Source organism: Sapajus apella, unplaced genomic scaffold, assembly GCF_009761245.1.
Source record: "Sapajus apella isolate SASKATOON/1434 unplaced genomic scaffold, GSC_monkey_1.0 scaffold53, whole genome shotgun sequence".
In the NCBI taxonomy this organism is placed as follows: Eukaryota; Metazoa; Chordata; class Mammalia; order Primates; family Cebidae; genus Sapajus; species Sapajus apella.
Genome location: NW_022436993.1, coordinates 11,077,049 through 11,100,911, shown reverse-complemented (window position 1 = coordinate 11,100,911; position 23,863 = coordinate 11,077,049). Strand labels below are relative to the sequence as shown.

The following is a 23,863-nucleotide window of genomic DNA, read 5'->3' as shown; positions in this document are numbered from 1 at the left end:
CTTCTAGCTTAAACACTAATGTTCAAAAAACCAACTTGGCTCCAACGAAATGAATGAGTGTACTAACCTTCACGAAGCTATTCTGACATTGTCCATCACCGCTGGGGATTAGGAAGTTGTTGTCAAAGCTGATCTCCAAGTGTTTACTTTGGTGAGTAATGACTGTCCAGGAACATCTGCTGTTTTCAGGAAAATTCTGAGGCCAGTGAGGGGATCTGATTGTACCATTATCTGAATGAAATATTCCACCACAACCTGAAATATTGCCGTGTAAAAAGCCATCAATCTCCAAGGAAAGTAATTTTGGAAACTCAAGCCTGCTACAGAAGGAACATTTCTAAATGTGAGATTTCACTTCATCATTTTTTACAAGTGATCATCTTCCAGGCAGGTGCACAGCAAGCTCTCTCCATAATGCAAAGGTGAGTTAAACTGAGAGGAAACTTCAGCTGTTACAGTTTTGTTGCAGTGATATTGAGCTCAACTGAGACCACTAATCCTTGCCATAAAGAGGATAGATTTCCATCTTGTCTTCAAACAATAGCTGTAATTTTATTCTTTTTGAGGCTAGGTAGTATAAGTAACCTGGCAATGCTAAGTTCTGTATTTTATTACCATTAACACATGAGAATATAACTCTACACTTCATTTGCAATTTTAACTGCACTAGAGAAAGTGATTTTGAGTTGGGAAAAATTCTTTTATTAAGCAATCTGGCTCATACATGTTGAAACTGTCTGATGAATCAAAATTAATTACATGGATAAAAGGAAGAAAAATCTAGAACTATTTTCATATTTTTAAAACATATATTTAAGAGATGACAAAGAAAAATATGAACTCAAAACAAAATGAAGTTATATTAAAGAAGCGTTATCTGAATCTTTTGCATGAAATCCTTGGAAATCAGGGATTCCCCTAAAACTCCCTTCTGTCTTCAACAACGGCCAGTGGTTTTTAATGGGGGAAAGTCTGACTCAATCTACAAAGAGCTTCATAATGACTGTGGCTTTACCAGAAATAATTGTCTTGTGTGCTATTCAAGATTTACAGAAATCTCAAATAAAGTATCTGATACAAGTCCTTATGTTTTCTGAGAATTTTCACAATGCTTATACTTTCTACGCACAAAACTATTCTTTTTAAATGAAATCTGTCCTATTTTGACTCAGTACCCATGTACTACAGCATTGGTTCTAAACCACAAACCTTATCTTGTCACCTGCCTTCTCAAAACTCTTCAATAGCTTCCCATTGCTCCAGGGATAACACACAAACCAAGGCTTTTTATGTTGTGGACTTATTTTCCTGCCCTCAGCTCACCACTCAGCATTCTGCTTCAAGGCTCCAAATATGTTGAAGTACTTGTGATTTCAACTCAAGTTTCTATTACCTGAGATTCCTAGGTTGTGCCATGCCCTTTTGCCTATGAAGACAGCATCAAGAAGTGTTGAGATCAAAGTTTCTGGACTCAATTGCCTTTATTCAAATCCTGACCCTACCATTATCAGCCATATACTTGGGCAAATGATCAACCCATGCATCCTAAGTCTCTGCCCACACAAAATAGAGACACTATGCACTGACACTGTGTTACCCCACCAGGGCTGCTATATGAGATGACATGTGTAAATATTCAGAATTAAGCCTCATGTAAAGTAGGTATAAAATGTGCATATTATAAGTTCATTAATAAGTTTAGCATATACATCACTAAAAAAATCAAAAGAAGAAAACATTTGTTTTACCTAAAGTTTGTGTGTTCCATGTAGCATAAAATCCACCACCTTCCAACGAATGGTCTGAGTTGAAACTCAGGAGCAGCTGATTGGAACCTGACTGTATTGTCCTAGGATTTGAATTTCCACAGTATTGTCCTATGATGGGTGATTCAGGGGACCCACCGTTCCTGACAGTGACAGAGTCCCAAGCACAAGTTGTATGGGGTTCAATATCAAAGCTACTAAATGTGAGCTGTAGGAGAAAAGAGAAACAGTGAGTTGTAAGTGAGCTGTCATCAACCTTGATGTAGATAAGGCCCTTATAAACCCTTTTATTTTGTTTTAATTTTTACAGTTGTGTATTTTTGTCTCATTTAATTCTCCCTTCCCCTCTACTTGTGTTCTTTATTGAAGGCTCTCTTGGAAATTTCGAGAAAAGACATTTCTCTAGTTTGACATGGCAACTCCTATTAAGAACATGGATATACTTCTCTAGGATACAGAATTATCTTCTATGTATATCTTTCCCTATACTTAAAAAAGAGATTTCACTCTTCATTAACTATAGGTGCCTATGCATGTGCTTTAGTGAGAGAACATTAGAGAAAAACAGTGATCTCATTGTAGAATCAAAGCCTTCTGTAATCAATTGCTTACTAAAAGAGCTCCATTTCCATGCTGGACAGGCTATTGTGGTTCTATAGTCTCAGAATCATTTCACCCCATCATTAGCACTCACAGTGATGGTGTGCCCCTGTGGGGCTTCCAAGAGCCAAGAGCAGTGGGTCAGGCTGTCATAAGTGTTTGGATAGTTGGGGCTTGTGATCACTCCACTCTCACCTATCTGTATTCCGCCACAATCTGAAATGAGATTGGTAACCCTCTCAGTAAGATAGAAGTATATATATATATATACATATGAACCTGTAAAGCAAAAGTAAGTAGTAATCATAGCTATCAGATTTTGTAATTAACAATATAATAAGGTCCGGCACAGTGGCTCACGCCTGTAATACCAGCACTTTGGGAGGCCAAGGTGGGTGAATCACCTGAGGTCAGGAGTTTAAGACCAGCCTGGCCAACACAGTGAAACCCCATCTCGACTAAAAGTACAAAAATTAGCCACGCATGGTGGCATACACCTGCAGTCCCAGGTAATCAGGAGGCTGAGGCAGGAGGATTTCCTGAACTGGAAGGCAGAAGCTGTAGTGAGCCAAGATCATGCCACTGCACTCCAGCCTGCGTGACAGAACAAGACTCCATCTCAAAAATCTATCTATATGTATAGATAGTATATATATATATATATATATATATATATATATATATACACACACACACAAACAGTATATATGTGTATACATATGTATAAATGAAATTAAATAGGAGCAAAGTAAAATTGGATGGAAGTTTAGGAATAAAATATTCCATATAGTATTGGCAAAGAAAATTGAAAACTGAAAAACAAATACATTTCTGAAGCAAAATATGGTCTGATGTTCAACACAAATAATACTGTTTATGAAACCTGATACTTTCCTTTCAATCTTATAAAGCAAAATCAACTGGCAAGATGGTTGAGTGAGTAGATAATTAATTTCACTCCTTTCTTCAACCAGCCATTTGGTTATAACACAAAGCAATGTTAGATAAAACCATAACTAAAACATATTTTGATTCATGGACAACTCAATGGAAAGAAAAGCAGCTCTCCAAAATCTAGAAACAGTAAGTACACTCAAACTGAGAGGCATGAAACTGAAAGAGTGACAGTCTGAGAGGCTAAAGAATCCAGCTGTGGATCCCAGGGTTGGGCTCTGAGGTTTTGGTGACCAGGCAGGAGGAGATGATAGGGCTCCGGGTCTCCACAAAAGAAAGGAATGGAATTGAGACTTTTACATAAAGCTGGGAATCTAAACAAACTGCCATGCTAGTGAAAAGGGACTAGAAAATCTTCCATAGCAAAGGGAAGCAGTCAAGAGTAGGGCTGGGTTTTCCAGCACAAACTCTGAATGTCGCATATGCAAACTCAATACAAAACACTAGCAAATCATATCCATTATGTGTATAAAACACACATAGTGACAAAATAGGATTTATCCCAGAAATGCAAGGATGGTTTGCCAAGACATCTTTCATATAATTTGTCATATTAACTTATGAAAGGAGAAAAAGTTGGATCATCTCTATGGATGCAGAAAATCATCTGATAAAATCTTACACCCATTTACATTTAAAAAGAGCTTTGGCACACTGAGGATGGAAGGAACTTTCTTTAACAAAAGATATTTATTGGAAACTTAAGAGCAACCAATATATTTTTAAAATGTCATAGACAGTCACATCTAGGTCAGAAAAAAGATGCTATCATTCCTTCTGTTCAATATTATGATGGTGGCCCTAGCTAGGGAAATGACGCAAGAAAATGAAATGAAGTATTGAGGCTGAAAGAAAAAAGAACTAACATTTGCAGAAGACATGATTGTTTACACAGAAAGACCAAAGAGAATCTATAGGCAATATATGAAAACTTACAAGAGGATAGCCAGATCTTTGGACTAAAGATACATGTATGCCAATTATAAAATTTCTAGATATCAGCCACAACCAATTAAAAAATGTCATTTAGAAAATCTCATTGATAATATCAACAAACTAATAGCTACCTAGAAATATGTCTAACACAATATATAATAAATCTTTCTGGAAAGTAATCCTTATAAATAATTTGATTGAGATCTTAATGATAATTCTCACCTGTAAAGGAATACTGTGCATGGAATCCAATGTGTTCTACACGTTCATTGGTGACAAAGTGTATCCATACCTGAGAATAGGGTATAACCAATGGCAATGTAGGCACCGAAGGGCCACAAAGTCTCCACATCAGGGGCCCATCCGCATCACCTGGACAAAATAATACACAAAGTGCCATTATGGATATAGCTTTTGAGAAATACTTTCAATGAATTTGGTGAGAACAAACTTCAAAATATTCGCTGACACACATTTAAATTCTGATTTAGTAGCAGACATTGCACAAAGCTTCTTTGTCTTTGTCAGCTGCAAAAGAAAATCCCTCCAACAGGGTAAAGCAAACATAAAAAACCAAAGCAATTTTGGAATGAGCCTCTCTCTATTGTGGACAGCATTTTGCTCCAGTTTGTGTTTTCATAGTTATTTCAGCATATCTAAACAGAGATACAATGAATTAAAATAGCACTTTTGGACACACCTTTTGTAGGGAGTAAGAAATATAATACCAACAGTGATAAAATATATCCTCAAGATAAAAGTGATCACTGCCTAAAATTTGAAAGATTTGTTCACTGTACTCAATCAACTAAAATGAACACAATATTTAGCACTCAGGCCAAGAGCTGTCAGATCTGAGCTGAATATTTTTTATGAAGATTACTTTTCATGGATTTGATGAACGTAGACAGAGCACCAACAGAGCTCTCATTTATCGGCTTTCTCTTTATTCTTTCAGATGAACATCATTAATCATCTAAATCAATGATATATGGTATTTTAACTGCCTCCAAACCTGAGGAAATAGAGATGACTGCATTTAGCTGAATGAAATTTTAGATACAGCTGCTCTGCTTAATACTACAAGCCTGTGGTTTTGAATTAGGTAGAGGGGTGACGGTTCATCAGAATTCCATGGAGAACATTCTCAAACCACAACTTCTCTTTCCCTCATAAGCCTTTTTAGACTCATCAGCCTCAGAGAGGTGGAGGGACTCTCTGGCTGAGGCCCTTCGTCTGTGAGCACAGGCTCTATCAAATTCTCCTTCTTGAAAATTCTGTCGCTCACGTTCTCAAAGGTAACTAGCATTGACCTCTCCGTTTCCCAAGGACATCTCCACCAACTAACGGATGAGCTTATGCTGCTTTCAGCCTCCTTTTCTTTACATTTTGGGATAGCATAGAACTCAGCAACACTTTGACAGTATGAATTATTATATACTATTTACAATATTATTGTCTTCCTCTACTTGTTTATTTACTGAGAAAAAAGTGTCAACATAATCAATAACTTACACCTTGACTATAGGAAGGAACAAAAATGGATTCATCCTCCTTGAATACAGAGTTTTAAAAATTCTTAAGAGAGTTATGGTTTATTGAGTACACTGCAATCCTTTTCAATCATGAAAACAAAGACAAATGACTGCTTGGGGGTTATTTCCCCAAATAGCTTCCATGTGTTTCTCCATCTGGTACATTGCAAAACTTCTTTTAACTCCTAAGGGCTCAGGAGAATTTTTCCGCCCCTTTATAAATCCTGGAAGTTCAGAAAACTGCCGACATGCTGACCATGCTAAGTCCCAGTCTCCTTGAAAAGGAGTCTTGATCATAGCAGACTCTCCCTTGGCCAAGTCTCATGTGCCAGGAAACCAAGCGACTGTAACACAGGCCGGCCTAGCTGTACAGTGATCCACCTCGCTCACTGTTCCTGGGGTTCGTTTTTCTCCACTGACCACACACAGAATTATGGCTTTGTTTGAACAGAGTTCTTTTGGATTGTATGTGCCTATGTTAGAGCCATTTGACTCCCTTCATTTTTGGTGGTCTCCAAGCATAAGAAGAATATTATAGGCTGGGCATGGGGCTCATGCCTGTAACCCCAGCACTTTGGGAGACCAAGAAGGGAGGCCAGGAATTTGAGACCAGCCTGGACAACATAGGGTGACCCTGTCTCTATAAGAAAATTTTAAAAATTAGTTGTACTTGGTGGTGCACGCCTTTAGTCCAAGCTCCTTGGGAGACTGAGGCAGAATGATCACCTGAGCCTGGGAGGTTGAGGCTGTAGTGGGCTACGATCACACCACTGCACTCCAGTCTGGGCAAGAGAGTGACATCCTGTCTCAAAATGATGACAACAGCAACAACAACAAAAAGATAAAAAGAATATTGTAGATAAATAAGAGAATGTGTTCTTAGAACTCACCCACTCGAAACTCAAGGACATCAAATTGACAGTCTTGGTGACTTTCTAGGTAAAAGTCTTCAAAATGAATGTAAATGGATGAATTTTCCTGACGTGGATTGCTGAGAGTCCATTCGCAGTTTAGGTTTCTTGAGTAATTCCTGACTCCATTGTAGCCAGGAGAAGTAAAGCTTCCTTCAAGAGTATTTGGAAGAGACCCGCCACACACTAAGAACGCAGAAGGCAACAGACAAAGTAGTTTAAGTTTCGGGTCACAACAGAAGAGATAAACAATATAGGAACAGTAACTAAAACATCAACATTACTGTTGTGATTTGTTTTTCTAGATGAAATTGGGGTTATGGGAAAAACGCATGCAAATTATGGAAGTTTCTGCAAGTTTATAAAGGCAAGATGTGCAAAAATCAACAACTTCTCTATTTTCATGTTGGTGTAGATTAGGTGACTGGGGTTTGGCTCTGTATCAATGTGTTCAAATATTGAGGCCTACTGTTCATTAATATTTAATTTAGAGGAACACCCAAATATAATGGTGGCAGGTCCTAATGGCTTGATTAGCAATTCTCCACTTGATCTAATAAATTAATTTAAATCAAACAGAACATTGACCTGCCAATGAATTTGCCCCCTTTTAATAAAAGAATGGATACTTTTTATATGAATGAAATAACTTAGTGTGTTTTTTTTCAATATTCACTCCCACTTCTAAATTTTCAAACCGTTAGATAAGAGCACCAATACAGGAAATAGGAGGATATTTATAATTAGAGGTCATATCTTGCTTAATTTTGAAATATTCTAATTCAAATCAAACCTCCCATTTATTTTCACTGGAAATGTGCCTGTGGAAAGATGACTAGAAAAGATAAAGCCTGTTCTGTCCCCAGCAAAATTAATTACTCTCTGAGACTAAGTTACTGCCTAGGAGGTATGGTCCTTTCAGCACAAAAGAATTGACCAGGGACTGTGGAACTGTCACCAGCTCTCATGGTAACATGACCCGAAACTGTGCTAGAAACTCATCTAATAGCATTAAAATTTTAAATTCACCATAGCAGTTTCTTTCTGAAATCAGAAAGCTTTCTTCTGTCTGCAGTGGGTTTTTGATCTGCTTCTGTGTGTTTGTCTTATGTCAAAGACTCCAAGCGAACTTTGATCACTAAAGGGAAAATGGATGGCTCTGCTGCCATTGGCGTAGCTGGGAGGTGGTGGGGGGGGGGAGGTATCTGCAGTGCACTTGATTAAAATAAAGTACATTTCACATATGTTTACTGAGGCACTGTTCACAATAACAAAGACTTAGAACCAATCCAAATGCCCATCAATGATAGACTGGATTAGGAAAACGTGGCACATATACACTGTGGAATACTATTCAGCCATAAAAAAGGATGAGTTCATGTCCTTTGCAGGGACATGGATGAAGCTGGAAGCCATCATTCTCAGCAAACTAACACAAGAACAGAAAACCAAACACTGCGTGTTCTCACTTATTAGTAGGAGTTGAACAGTGGGAACACATGGACACAGGGAGGGGAACATCACACACTAGGGACTGTCAGGAGGTGGGGGGTTAGGGGAAGGTTAGCATTAGGAGAAATACCTAATGTAAATGATGGGTTGATGGGTGCAGCAAACCACCACAGCATATGTATACCTAAGGAACCTTCACATTCTGCACATGTACCACAGAACTTAAAGTATAATTTAAAAAATAAGGTGCATTTACAAATTCCATGTTACCTGCATCTTCACTGGAGGTATAGGAAGCAGTGAAGCCTCCATATGGCCTGGATCCATCCGTGAAAAAAATGACTTTCATTGTGTTTCCTGAAGAGTTAATCTCATTGCTTACATTCACACTACTACACAATTTCTCTAGCTGGGGTGAGTTACTTCTAATGCCATTGAATACCTGTTGAAAAAAAGTTTAACCTTTAGGCACACAATCCATCTTACTGCATATTTCCTAGGAGGTGATTTTCCCAGCCCAGACGCACTTCCTTCTAGGGGAACCCTGCCCTGAAACGAATGACCTAACAATGAAGTGCGACAAGCCACTATGTTGCCCTGAGCACATTTTGTGACCTCAGGGTGATTGCACTAGAATGAAAGTATTGCAGTAACGCCTTCCTGCCATGTGGTGATAGATTAAAAGCTGCTATATATACACTTTGCAACTGGAAACCGTGCTCTCCATGTAAAGCAGATGAGCCATCATGCTTATGATGCGGTGTGCAGAGTTCAGGGACGGGCAGTTTTTCTTAACAATGGATCAGGACCTTGGTTATTTGGAAAGGAAGCTTAGATGTTAGTTTCTGATTATTTGGTATATATAATAAAGCAGATACTTTATTTATTTTCATTTTTATTTATTTATTTATATATTTTTTGAGACTGAGTTTTGCTTTTGTTGCCCAGGCTGGAGTGCAATGATATGATCTCGGCTCACTGCAAGGCTTCCCAGGTTCAAGCGATTCTCCTGCCTCCACCTCCCAAGTAGCTGGGATTACAGACATGTGCCACCACTCCCAGCTAATTTTGTATTTTTAATAGAGACAGGATTTCACCCTGTTGGTCAGGCTGGTCTCGAACTCCTGACCTCAGGTGATCCACCTGCTTCGGCCTCCCAAAGCGCTGGATTACAGGTGTGAGCCACCGTGCCCAGCAAGCAGATATTTTTAAATACCTTGAAAACTAATTTGAAAAACCAATCTCCATATGCAAGTAAACACAATAGTTCTTTCCTCGTTAGTTATGGATTCAAAGCTTAATTTTCTTATTTAAATTTTGAAAAATGGATTATTATTGACTCCAGGTGTGAATGTATTATTAAATAATAGCTGTAGTCACTCACACAGTTACAATAATTGGCAAACGATAGTTACAATAATTGGCAAACGATTGTTCCAATGCTGTACAAAATCAAATGAATTCGTTAGCATGCCTGGTTTTCACAGTCCAAAAAAAAGTAGACGAAGTAACTGAACAATAATTCATTGATTGAGTGACTGATATTCCTGTTTTTAGAGGGATTTGAATGGCTCAAGATTAGAAATAATGACTCAGGCTATGGCACTAAAAGTTATGCAGAAGGAGAATGCACTCCGAAACTAAAGATGCCAGCCTTTTACAATTACTATAATTAATCAAATTTAGCTCTCTCGGGACTTCTGTTCTAAAGTGTCTTCTGGCTCACTGGACCAGAAGAGTTTGCTATCATTTCCTGAGCAAACAAAAATGCGTCTTTGCTCATCATCCACTCAGCCTGTCTTATCCAATCAGCACAACACCCTCCAGGCAGATAATAGTATCCCTGTTTTCCACATTAAGATACCAGAATTCAGAAAGATGATGTAATTTGCTGAAGTTAAAATAACTAGTAATAACAGAACTGGGATTCAAACCATCCCTCTGATTCCAAACCATGAAGTCATGCATAAAGAAACAGATGAGGACAAATATTTCTATAATGCTGAAAACAGGAATGGTTACCACATTGCCAGAATCAAAAGGGATTAGAACCAACCCTAAGGTTAACAGGACACGTTGGAAACTGTGATCAACGGTCGTTATCCTGCCTCTGAGTATGCCTTTGGCTTAGATCACAATGACTCAATGTGTTACACTCATTCATTTATCACATGGACTTCTGCTGTTAGAAAGAACCAGGGCCCAGCGCGGAGGCTCACACCTGTAATCCCAGCACTTTGGGAGGTCAAGGCGGGTGGATCAACTGAGGTCAGGAGTTCGAAAACAGCCTGGCCAACATGGTCAAACCCCATCTCCACTAAAAATACAAAAATTAGCTGGGCGCGGTGGTGGGTGCCTATAATCCTAGCTACTCAGGGAGGCTGAGGCATGAGAATCACTTAAACCCAGGAGGCAGGGGTTTCAGTGAGTCAAGATCGTGCCACTGCACTCTAGCCTGGGTGACAGAGGGAGACTCCATCTCAAAAGAAAAAAAAAAAAAAAAAAGAAGCAACCAGAATGCTATTGCCATTCTTGTTCTCTAATTCCTTTTGTACTCAGAAACTACAACTCTCAGAATATAAATGGATAGGAAGTAGGCACACGAGATTTAGGACAGGCTATAAAATTTGTTACGAGCAGGGACAAAATCAGACACAGGTCTTATTGCAGGACACACTGGGCGGCACAGCTTCTCATTTTCTCTATCTATACAGACAGTCAGATAGGCAGGTGGGTTTGGAGAAATTTTAGGCTCAGTCTAGCTAGATAAGGTATTAGCCAAGGAAGCAGTGCAATGGAAGTTGAAGCTGTCTTCTCTGCGCCGATAGACCTTCTTTCTTCTTCACTCTTTTCTTTTTTTCTTTCTTCTTCTCCTTCTTCTTGACTCCTCCTAATTCTCCTCCTCTTTCTTTCTCCTTCTTTTCTTTTTCTCCTCCTTTTCTCCTTTTTCTCCTTCTCCCTCTTCTCCTTCTCCCTCTTCTCCTTCTCCCTCTTCTCCTCATCCTTCTCATTCCCCTCCCCCTTCTCCTTCTCCTCCTCCTTCTTGCTCCTTCATCTTTCTTCTTTCTCTTTTCAGCAAGTTCTCAATCAAACAGGCTAGGAGTAAAGGCCAACCCACATGCCCTTGTTTGGAGCAGAGTAAAGAGGAACCAAAATAAACACCAAGCATATAAAAATATATTTCAGAAAAAGGAATGTGGACATAACACTAAAGATTCAGGAAAGAAATTAATTCTGAAAGTGATTCCTTGCTGGAGTTTTAACCTCCCCAGGAAAAAAGACACACGATTTGTAGGTTTCCCTAATTAAAGAGTCAGGGCCCTCTCAGTCACTTCCCATTGAATTCATGAGTTGGCTGGCAGCCTCAGGAATGTATACAGAGATGCCAGTCATCCTTTCAGTAATTTATCTTTAAATATGAATGAACACCCAGGGATCAGTAGACATTTAGGGAAGTGACTAATGTAAAAGGCAGAGACCAACATTAGTAAACAGGAGATAGGAACATGAAGAAAACTGACTCCAAATAAGCAATACAAAATTTCAAAATTATGATTAATACATTTGTATATATATTAATATATGGAACATATAAAATATTTAAATGAGTATTTTTCAAAGAACGATGGTAAAATAAAGATAATTTCAGGTATACCATTTCTGAAACATTTATTTCATTACCCTTGTCCATTTCCTTGGGGAGCTACAAGAGGGTATGCCTCACCAAAAGAGGAAATTAACCAAGAGAGGTACGTGCATAGCATCACAAAGCCAGCTTTCTAGCCCAGGAGAAGAATGAAGGAACTTGCAAATTTGACGGCAAAGGGAAGTTCTGAAATGACAGCGGCATCAGGCTTGCAGCTGATGGACGGAGGCTCAAGGAAGAATATTACTGAGGGAAAGACATGAAACGGATACGTTTTACTACACAAGGTGAAGATGCATAACCGGGGTGGAAAGGGTGTGGAAGAATCCATGATCAATGCATAAAAACCAAGAAAATGTAAGGAGGACACAATTGTTATTATTCCTTGCAAAAACATGAGCCAGTGTTACCATAGTACACTACCTGGCTTAGTTGTGAATGGTGCTTACATCAACATGGTCATGACAACTGAAAGACAATTTAAGCAAAGGCTGTGACATATGTATTTTAGGAAACATTTGGGAAAGTATATAAACTGTGCATACCCCATGTGCATTTGTGGTGGCAGAGGACTAATCGTCATCATCCAGAGTGGGATGTGGATAGATAATGTCCAGAAAAAGCAAGTAGTAGTAGAATAGGAATATGATTTAGAAATAAGGACATAAAACACAGCAGCAGTAGCTGCAAGAGTTGTAAGTTGGTAATTAAGGGAGAGGGAGGTGACTAGTAAAACTTGCTTTGGAATTTGTGGTTGTGGCTATAGCTTTTATCTTTATTTGACTTCTAAAACTAAGACTGTTCATACTCTCTTTCCTAAAGCACATGTGAATACTCTGCTTGTAAAATTCATAATAATCATTACATTGAGTATGATTTGAACTATGAAAATAATTTCAAAGGTAAAAAACAACTTTTAGCATATACCTCAATATTTTAGTAATAGATGAGTAGAATTAAAAATATCTTGGTCGGGTACAGTGGCTCATACCTGTAATCCCAGTACTTTGGGAGACTGAGGTGGGCGGATCACCTGAGGTCAGTAGTTCCAGACCAGCCTACCCAATATGGCAAAACTCCGTCTCTACTAAAATTACAGAAATTAGTCGGGTGTGGTAGCATATGCCTATAGCCCTAGCTACTCAGGAGGCTGAGGCAGGAGAATCACTTGAACACAGGAGGCAAAGGTTGCAGTGAGGTGAGATTGTGCCACTGCACCCCAGCCTGGATGACAGAGCAAGACTCTGTCCCAAAAACAAACAAAAAAAACTGATATTTTTTATTTTCTGAACTCCCCAAATATTGCTCAGTAAGCACTCATATTTATAACCAGAAAAACAGACTAAAATTGGAATTCAAGTGGATTTATATCACATGATTACAAGTATGTAAAATATGCTTTGCCAAGAAGAGATGAGAAAATCTATCAAAATATGGCATAGTGGGAGTGGTTAGCATTTTTTTCTACTTCATATTTGTATATATATATTCAATCAATAATAGGGAAAAAAGGTCCTTTATAATAAACAACCTTAGTTTAAAGTCTCCTGGCTCTCAAATAAAACCCACCTGGTTTCTTATTTTCAAGATCTAAAAGACAGTAGTTCAATCCTTCAGATATTAGAACCTGGAAATAAAATCTGAAGGTTGAATGAGATCATTTTAGAGCAATACAAAGTGGTCATAAGATACGAAGACATTTCATATTTTTGAAATTCACTACCCAACAGGAGACAATTAAGCTGAAAACAAAAGTGGTTTGTTATTAAAGGAATAATGATAATACCTATATTATCTATTCATTCAACAATTTGTCTCTATTATGTACAGGTACTAGGGATTCAGTGAATCCCCAGCAGCAAATGAAACTATGGCTTGACCTCAAGGAGCTTACATTCTAGTGGAGAAGCAGACAATAAACTGATAAACAAATCAAAATGACATATGGCAACAGGTGTGGAGTGCTGTAAAACAACATGACAGGGAAGGGTCTGTAATATAAGGTAATTAGACCTTATGGATTAAAAGGCATTCAAGCAGAGACCCGAATGAAGTGAGGGTGTAGAGCAGGCCGCCATCTGCAGATGGGCATTCCAGATGGGAACAACAGCCGGATGGGGGGCATCTCAGCACATTTAAGGAACGGAAAGGAGGTCAGACAGCTGGATCCCAGCGAGCGGAGACGAGGGGATGTGAAATAAGACAGACAGGTAGAAGAGGGAGATAACGTCAGCCAGATGGGCCACAGATGCAATTTGGCATTTTCCTCTGAGTGATATGAGAAGCCATTCGAGGATTTTCAAAGGGAGCAATGTGATCCAATTGAGGCTTAAAACCATCACACAGCTGCTGTGTTGGGAATGCAGGGAGATGAGAATGGAAGCAGGGGGGCCAGGTGGAACTTACTAAAATAATCCAAGTGAACGGTGGGAGTGGTAGCAGAAGATATGATGAGAAGTAGTTCAATTGTGGATATATGTATATATATTTTTTTTTCTGAGGAGTCTTGCTCTGCTTTGTCACCCAGGCTGGAGTGTAGTGGTATGATCTTGGCTCACTGCACCATCTGCCTCCTGGGTTCAAGTGCTTCTCCTGCCTCAGCCTCCTGAGTAGCTGGGTTTACAGATGCGTGCCACCACGCCTGACTAATCTTTGTATTTTTACGAGAGACAGGGTTTCACCATGTCAGTCAGGCTGGTCTCGAACCCTTGCCCTTGTGATCTGCCCATCTCAGCCTCCGAAAGTGCTGGGATTACAGGTGTGAGCCACCGAGCCCAGCTGATTTTGGATGTTTTTAAAGATACACCCAGTGGGATTTGCTTATAGATGCCATATAGGGTGTGAGAGGAAGGATCCCCAAACAGACATCTAGATTTTCAACCTGAGCAACCAGAAGTTTGGGATTATTTACTGAGATCACAAATACTGCAAAAGGGGCAAGTTGGGTGGAGAAATGTACTAAACATTAACCCAGTCTACCTGTCTACACACACATACGTATGCACAGCACTTCACAGTTAACTATGTCTTTGTTATTCACACTCAGGGATCTCGTTTTCTTTCTTTCACCGAAGGAAGCTGACAGTGCTAAGGGCATGTCTGAAACCACTGGAGGGTGGCAACACAGAGTCAGGTAGCAGTGCTCTCCTACCACGAGTCCCTCTGCACCCCTGGAGAGAGCAGTGATTATGCAGGACCACCCATCTGCTCAGAACTTTCGGTGGCGGCTTGAGCTGTGACTCTGGTCCCATTCAGCTATGCGCTGCTGTAGGCTTAGCTTCCCACAGCCTCCCCGGTTTTGCCATTTGTCATGATCATTCACTCCTAAAACTTATTCTAACTGTGACCCTGATGCATGGAGTGATAGCTGAGAGTCTCTTAAAACAACTTTTACAATTATTTTGATGGCTCACTGTGATTTTGTGCTCTCAACAATACTTAGAATTTGTCTGAGTTATAGTTGCATAGATGGCAATTTTCCTCACCTAGATTTCTGACTATGGTTTATGGGTCAGTAAATTCCTTAAATGATGGAATATAATAACATCTCAGGCCACAGGGAAAACTTACTATCACATGCTCATTGCTGCAGGATGGATGCCTGGCCAGTCTCAGGCTGTTAAACATTAGGGTGATCTGCCTTCCCTCCGGGGCGGTGATTCTCCACTCGCAGATCCGGCCATGAGGATTTGGGTTCGGGTAGTTGGGAGAAGTAAATGTTCCAGTAGAGCCCTGAAGATTCCCACCACACTCTGATGTGAGGAAAAAGGCAAGAAAACTTCCAATCAAATCCAAATGTCTCCTTCCATCAGGAAAGCTCTCAAAATTCAGGTATTTAAAAATTATTCTTCTAGACAAATGTATTCTCTGCATTTATTTATGTGCATCAGGATTTTAGTGAACATATATATTCACTTCTTATCTCTATTAATATTTAACCCTGGCTTTTATGGATGATAGTCCATGGACAACAATTTAATTATCATCATGGCCCAAGAAATATGAGAGACCAATGAATGTAATGAACTTAAGGATCAGGAAAATTGGCCAAGAGTGGTGGCTCACACCTGTAATCCCAACATTTTGGGAGGCTGAGGCAAGACCCCATATCAAAAAAAAAAAAAAAAAAAAAAAAAAAAATCAGGAAAATCAGGTTAATGTCAGGCCTCCAAGTCCAAGCCTGGCCATTATAATGTTGGTGACCCACATGTACACCTCTGGACGGTCTCCAGAAGCCAGAAATTCTAAAGTAACTGGATGGCTGGATGGCCACAAAGAGAACTGAAACAACCAGCTCCTACCTCAACTGACTGCTCTCCCCCTGCAACCTTCAACCATTGTTCCTTCCCAGCCTTGTGAAAATTTACCCCCTAGACATTAGGTTTTGCAAGACCTCCACCCCTGTGGCTGTGTCATTTATTTCACCCTTCTCTCTTCTTGCAACCGATACCCCCACACTTATGATTATGCCTGTTTGTAATAGATGAACCCTATCCTTGTGACCATGCATCCTGTGATACCCCCCCTCCCGCAACACACACACACACACAACATCCCCACCGGCTTGCAAAACCACCCTGAACTGTCACTTCTGTACCTTTCCACTGTCTACCCCAAACCTATAAAACCAACTCCTATCCCACCACCCTCCACTGACCCTCTTTTCTGACTAAGCCTGCCCGCACCAGGGTGAATAAACAGCCATGTTGCTTACACAAGGCCTGCCTGGTGGTCTCCTTACGTGAGTGACGTCCCTGACAGTTAATGTAAGTATCCAATTTTTCCAAACAAGATCTTTATTTCAGCTGAGTTTGTCAAGATTTGCAGTATGGCAAATTCTGAGTAACTACAGGACTTTCTTAAGGTGGGCAATGCAGTATACCTCTCATCCTCTTACTATATCTCTTATGATACTAGTTATTTTCCCTTATAGCATTGATCACAGCTGCAATTTTTCATTTATCGGTGTGAACTTCTGATTAACGTCCAAGAAGATAGGGTTCATGTTTTGTTTTGTTTTTCAAACTATTGTAACACCAGTGTCTAGCGTAGTGTCTGTCCAATGCAGATGCTCAATGTTGTTTTGAATGAACAATGAACTCACCTTCCATGCTGGATTCAAATCGCAGTCTGAACCCTGATGCAGTCAGAGAGCCATCTGTGATAAACCTGACCACAGCAGTATTGCTAGAAGTGTCTATGCTGTCAGGAATGGTGTTTCCACAGTATCTGCCCAAGATGCTTCCTGTGAGAGGCAAATAATTAAATACACATGTCCAGGTGATTGATTTCTTTTAACCTCTGTTCGAAGTGTCCTGCGTATACACAGAAAATAATAAAAAACAAGACCCTGCCCATGAGGAAACGTTAATCTCTGTCAAGAAAGGCAAGAAAACATGAATAAAAATTTGCATATTCAAATATATAAAGAAATTTTTTAAAATGCAACCAATTAGGGGAAGGATATTTCAGCACAACGAGGAAGCGCTTGCTCATTTGGGTTGAAAAAATGGTCTGAAACAAGAGAGTGACAAATATCTGTCTATGCTACCACTAGGAGATATGCATGACCCTGTCCCCGCCTCAAGCTATACAACACCCCTCAAATAACAGCATGTCGCAATGTGGTGTTTCAGCAGCTACAGGGTGTCTGCAAGTGGCCTCTAGGGTCAGCTGTATGACACCTGGGCTCTCGGCATCCACTGTTAATGGCAGAATAGAGGGAGAGAGTCTCTAGTACTGCCCAAAGCTCACTCATCTGCACTCTTCTGCAGAGTATAGACATGCTTTTGCCTTTCCTGGAGGTGAAGAAACTTCAGAGGCTGAATAAGTACATATGAAAATAAACACCCAAAAGAGAGCAGATACATTTCACTAACCAGAGGTATGATTGTCCCAGATCTCCACGAAGTCTTTTTCACAGCCAGCGGAATTCTGAAGGTTGAAATCTTCAAAAGAGATTGTGAGATAGTGTCCAGAGAGCCCCTGGAGATGCCACTCACAGAATAAGTTGTCTCTATATGGAAGCGTTGGATGTCCCATGCTTTCAACAACACCACTTTGCCCTGTTACTCTTCCCCCGCACTGAGCTGCAAAAAAAAAGAGAGAGAAATATTCTTACACAAATTTTGTTCATTTCATTTGACCAGCACATTTGAAAACTTTCAGGTGTCAAGTGACTATGAATTGAAGTTTTTAAAATTCGGAAAATGGTTAGTGCTTTCCTCATTATTTGAATTCTACAGTGGATATAAACAGAAATGATACTGCAAGTCCAATATAATAGTGGGAAACAGAAGATGATGACAAATGGCATATTCTGTAATGTCACATTAATTATTTTGGAACACTATGTAAGAGCTATTAGTCGCAAGTAAGTTTCATCTCAAGAAAAAACTGATAGACTGATGGGGCCTGTCTACTAACCTGTGTTGATTCTAAAGACTGAACCCAAGCTCAGCTGGCAGGGATACTGTGGGGACGCCTGCCATTTCTGGTTTTACTATCAACTAAACCTGGGTGATGAAATAATCCCTACAATGATCCCCATGGCACAAGTTTACCTATATAACAAACCTGCACGTGTACCCCTAAACCTAAAATAAAAGTTAAAAAAAATTATTACCTATAGAATACTTGGCCTTGAATCCCACATGAGAGGGGCTGTTGTCAGATCGAAATCTCAAATACATGACCTCTCCTGAGGACCACTGACTGCTGGGTAAAGCTGTCCCACAAAATTTGGAAAGTATTGGCGCATCTGAATCCACTCCGTCCCGCAACTCAAGATAGTTGGAAGTACAGCTAAAGTGGAAACCAAATTCTGTGAAATTTACACGGTCGATTGCCTTGACTTATTTTGATAATGACAACTTCACTCACTTTCTTTGAAGATATTATTAAATCATAGCATTAAAGACTATGGTAGAATCAGCGTAAGTCACGTGTCACTTTAAAATGCTGTATGATATTTTTCCTAATAATACATTGTTCCTGAATAGCTCAAAAAGACAGGTTTTACACGTTCTACAATGACAAATATTTACTTCCCTTCCATATTCTGTATCGGTTTTTACAAACATAAATGTTTTCAAACGAATCCCTATGAACTTCAAAGAACAAGTATTTTGTTCCACATGTTGATTTGATACATTTCACAGGACAAAGATAAATTCTCTAACAGCTCTGTAATTGGGACTAATGGAGAGTGCCAACTGGAATTTTCTGTGTCCATGAAAGCAGACAAGTATGTACCTAATGTTTCTTGAGGAAGTCACGTCAGCCAATTAACGCTCCATGAGGGAAGAGTAATATTAGATCCAGTGCCACAAACGGCAACAAAAGCTCTTATGTCTAAGTTTTGCACCATGTCTGCATTTATGCAAATGTAAACACAGTTTTGTTAAATGAAAGAGAAAAACGGTATTTTATAATCTATGTAGTTTTCCTTTCTCTTTAACATAGTAAGACTTACTCTCTGTCTTGTAATCCTCTCAGAACTCTTATTAAATAAAGACTGAGAAATTACAGTGTATGTGCTTTAGTACTGTTCTGACACTGGTGACCTCTGGTGACACACCACACAAATTCCCATTTGTTAAACAGACATTTTATCATTAGTGACACTGAATATGAGGCTGAGCAAATAAATATTCATCTATCAGAGACACGATATATTTCCTGTGGAAGGAAGAATGGATAACATCAATCTCAAGTAGCCATCCTCAGTATCCCTTGCAGGAAGTGTCTAGTCACAGGGGACAGTATCCATGTACATAACTTGCTCAGCTGATAGGACTGGTAGACTATGTTTTCAGGCCTGAGTCATTAAGCATTTCCCTTTTCCCCCTAGATTCCCTTGCATGTGTGCTACTGAAAGAAATGCATTGTTCTGAGACATGACAGTTAAAAACTACCAACTTTGGATAGGAAAAAAATGAAAATGGAAGTGACATACTTGGGTGTTACTTCAATATCGAATTGGTCTTCAAATTGCAGCTGTATGCGTGTTTCCAATGGAGCTGCTAAGATCCAAATGCAATCGGCATGCGGGGGGTAATTATCCGGGTGGTTGGGGGATGTCACATACCCAGCAGAATCAGCATCATGGATGTAGACATGGCCTCCACAGGCTGTCAGCAAACACAGTTAAATCAGTCTACAATCTGGTAAGGGGATGCTGTCCATGGCTACAAATCATCTTTTAAAGTCAATTTCTCTGCATTTTCTCTCAATTTCCTTTCATCTGTTATGATCCTCATTTTCTTTTCCAGCAAACAAATTCTCAATTTGCTATCAAGAGAGCTACCAGGTGTGACACTTTTTAATTTGCCAGACCATCTACCTATTCTTATTGGAAATTTCATTCTTTCTTAAAGCCAGCCAAATGATATGGCGCATGGTGGATGGGGCAGAGCATCACAGAAGCGTGAATAAATATCCACCACTTTGATAAGCATGTAAGTATGCCAGCAGTTACAGCTTCCCACTGAGCGTTCAGCACAGTAGAATGGTGCAGAGCTATGATCTTGGTATATTTAAAAGACTAAGCAGATACAGCTTTGCACAACTCTGTGGGCGTTCATTCGTTACATTTCTTCAGGATTTAGATGCATTTGAAAAACAAGATCAATGGCATGAGACAATTTATGAGCCATGTTCTTCCAGAAGATAAAGGAGCTTTTTAATATGTCCTTTCTAAAAAACCAAAGTATTATCGAAAATAACTTTTCTATTATCACTAAATATTCTTTGGCATTTTCAACAAACAAACCAGAACAAAGTAAATGTACTTACAATGCCAATGAAATTAACCTGTCCAATCACTTAGCCACACAGACACTTGATCTACTTAACTCTAGCTACATTTATGTCCACTGTCACTTAGCCACTTACAGTCACATCCAGAATTCTGTCATTATCACCAACTCCCCCATCTCTGAAAATCTGAACTGCAAATCCCTTTGATGACCCCGAACTCCCGAGCTTCATGTCTTTCCTTCAGACTTCCCTTGTAAAATGCCAACTCCGTGATTGTGTTCAATTCAAGCCATTCATTCATGGAAACTGATGTCCCTGAATATATGTTCTCCCATCTCAACACCGCCAAGCAATTCACCCATTACTTTTCATATAAACTACATCAGCCATTTGGAACTTTACTTCCTAAACCCTTGACTTTCCCCATTTCCTCTCGATTCTCAGCACACTACATTAGGCTCCACTTTACGCAGAAAGTAGAAGAAATCAGATGAGAATCCCTTCAATTTGTTATCCCTCATTTGTTACTATCCTTAATAAATTTATTTGCAACTCTACCCTCTCTTTTCCCCTCTGTACATTATCTTCCTGTATTTCTGGATCAAGTTCCCATCTTATTGTCTTCTCCTGGATCTTGTTCTATTTAATCTCTGTCTCCCTCTCTCCCCACCCCTCTCTTTTTCTCTCTTTTCATCCTTTATTCTTCAACCCTATCAAAGCACTCATGCTCTCCAAGTCACCTCACAGTTATATGACCAAAGAACTTTTTAAATTCTTATTTTATATCCACGGCATTTAACATGCTGATCACATTGTCCTTCTTTACATTTTTGTCCCTTGGCTTCTGTGACACCAAGCTCTCCTCCTCCTTCTTTTACTCCTCTCATCCTCCTTCCTCTGGTTCTTGCTGTCTCTCTCTAGGGCTTCCCTGACATTGCTAGAAGCTCTCGGGAATCCTCCCTGTAGACCTTTCATCCCACTCTGAATAATTCCCCAATTGCGGTCATACATCCTCATGACTTAAACTATAACCAGTCTGTTGATTATTCCTATATTTACAGATTCAGTCTAGACTCCTGTTCTGACCTCCGGACTCATGTTCAGACCACTCACTGGACATCTCCAATGGAGGCAATTCAGAGATTTCCAAACTGAACATGTCTCAAATGAACACTCTCACTCACTCGTGATCCAGAGTTCCATACATGAGTCATCGGCAGACTCATCAGCCTCTCTTCCTATGGACACTCTGTATCCACCCTTACTGCCTTACTTTTCTCCTTAATTCCTTTCACCATATGGCATATTATATATTTTATTTATTGTCTCTGTCTTAACACTAGAATTAGGCTCCATAAGGGCATGGATTTTGTTTGTTTACTGTTATATCCCGAGGACCTATTACAGTGTCTGTCTTGTAGAAAGTTCTTAATAAATATCTGTGGGACGAATGGATCCACCCAGCCAAAAAAACCTAACAACTACTCCTAAGACTCTTCCCATCCCTTCCCACCTGTCTTATATTCAACTGACCTCCAAATTCACTCCATCCCATATTTATAATATCTTTGATATGCCCTCTCTCCCAGCTTCTTACTGCCATTGCCTTGGTTCCGGGAGTAATTTTTTTTCCTAATTACTCATTCATCTTGTCTCTCTCTCTTCAGTCTCTCCCGCCTCCAGTGTTTTCAGTGTTGCAGCCACATTAGTGACTTAAATCTGATCATGGTGTACAGGCTTTGGAGTAAAATCTTCCAACGCCTCCCATTACCTATCGATGAACATCTTAACTAACTTAGGGTGGCATCCCTGGCTCTGAGCACAGTGATTCCTGCCTGCTTCATCACCATTATTTTTACCGCTTTTTGACTGTTCTCTACCAGTAGTGAATTCTTTCAAATTACTGAATATGACTTGTAACATTTAGACTTTCTATGCACCCACATCTTTTTATCACTGATTGGCCAATCTCTTCATACTTTCTCTGGAGCCCTCTCTGATGTCCTGGCCTGAAGCAGGTGTTTCTGTTCTGTGCATTCCTCTTTCTAGCACTTATTATATCATATACCACGTTCTTTTTTTTTTTCTTTGAGACCGTGCCTTGCTCTGTCACCCAGGCTGGAGTACACTGGTTTGATTATGGCTCACTGCAGCCTCAACTTCCCGGGCTCAAGTGATCCTCCCAACTCAGCTGACTGAGTAGCTGGGACCACAGAAGTGTGCCACCATGCCCAGCTACTTTTTAAATTTTTTTGGTAGAGACGAGGTCTTTCTATGTCACCCAGGTTGGTCTCAAACGCCTAAGCTCAAGTGATCCTCCTGCCTTGGCTTCCCAAAGTGCTGGGATTACAGACACGAACCACCACATCCAGCCCTATATCATGTTCCAATTGTGCCTTTGCTTGTCTGTCTCCTCTACTATGCTGTGAAGTCCTTGACAGAACTTGGTAGTTTGCATGATGTGAAACACTTTGTAAATGTTTGATTAATTAATTAATCAGCCTATTAATCAGGTAAGAAAAAAGGCATCTACCACAGGGTCCTAGGAATCTCAATCAACCATAGTGAAGGAGTGTCTCTGGAGAAAAAGGATAAAAAACTAGGTGATTTATGTTGAAAGATGTTCACAAAAGGACCCATGTTAAAGGCTGTGAAATGGTAGTGGCATGGAAGAAGATGTGGTGGGAAGACAGCCAGATGGATGTGGGAAGTGGAAGGCTGGCTATAGTTATGAAACATGGTTGAGTGGGTAAATAGAGAGAAATAGGAGTGATGCCATTGTTTCAGGTTGCCAATAATAGGTTGTGAAATCAAAAGACTTTTGTTTAAATCTGATGTTAATGGCAGTCATAATAAGCTTCAAGAAAGGGAGAAAGTAATGGCCATAACCATACTTGCATGAACAGTGAGTCCACAAGGGAATAGAAGAGGTGCAATGTCAAATACACCCTTAATGTATCTCTTAGTGAATCTGAATTACCACTAAATGTTGACTTTAAAAAATATAAATCAGCCGGGCGTGGTGGCTCACGCCTGTAATCCCAGTACTTTGGGCGGCCGAGGCGGGTGGATCACGAGGTCAAGAGATCGAGACCATCCTGGTCAACATGGTGAAACCCCATCTCTACTAAAACTACAAAAAATCAGCTGGGCACGGTGGCGCGTGCCTGTAATCCCAGCTACTCAGGAGGCTGGGGCAGAAGAATTGCCTGAACCCAGGAGGCGGAGGTTGCGGTGAGCCGAGATCACGCCATTGCACTCCAGCCTGGGTAACAAGAGTGAAACTCTTGTTACCCAGGCTGG

At 39.9% G+C, this 23,863-nt stretch overlaps 1 protein-coding gene across 1 annotated transcript in view; it reads right to left on the bottom strand.

The window, feature by feature from the left end:
* The window catches only part of CUBN (cubilin), a 287,868-nt gene that overhangs the window by 63,897 nt on the left and 200,108 nt on the right, over positions 1-23,863 (bottom strand). The window contains exons 44-54 of the mRNA XM_032244141.1: positions 19,758-19,932; positions 18,426-18,604; positions 17,680-17,889; positions 16,905-17,045; positions 15,371-15,552; positions 8,425-8,596; positions 6,682-6,888; positions 4,479-4,628; positions 2,461-2,582; positions 1,749-1,974; positions 68-255 (exon numbers count right to left, since the gene is read on the bottom strand). Coding sequence (XP_032100032.1) covers positions 68-255; positions 1,749-1,974; positions 2,461-2,582; positions 4,479-4,628; positions 6,682-6,888; positions 8,425-8,596; positions 15,371-15,552; positions 16,905-17,045; positions 17,680-17,889; positions 18,426-18,604; positions 19,758-19,932 — 1,952 coding nt within the window. The remainder of the gene's footprint in view (positions 1-67; positions 256-1,748; positions 1,975-2,460; positions 2,583-4,478; positions 4,629-6,681; positions 6,889-8,424; positions 8,597-15,370; positions 15,553-16,904; positions 17,046-17,679; positions 17,890-18,425; positions 18,605-19,757; positions 19,933-23,863) is intronic.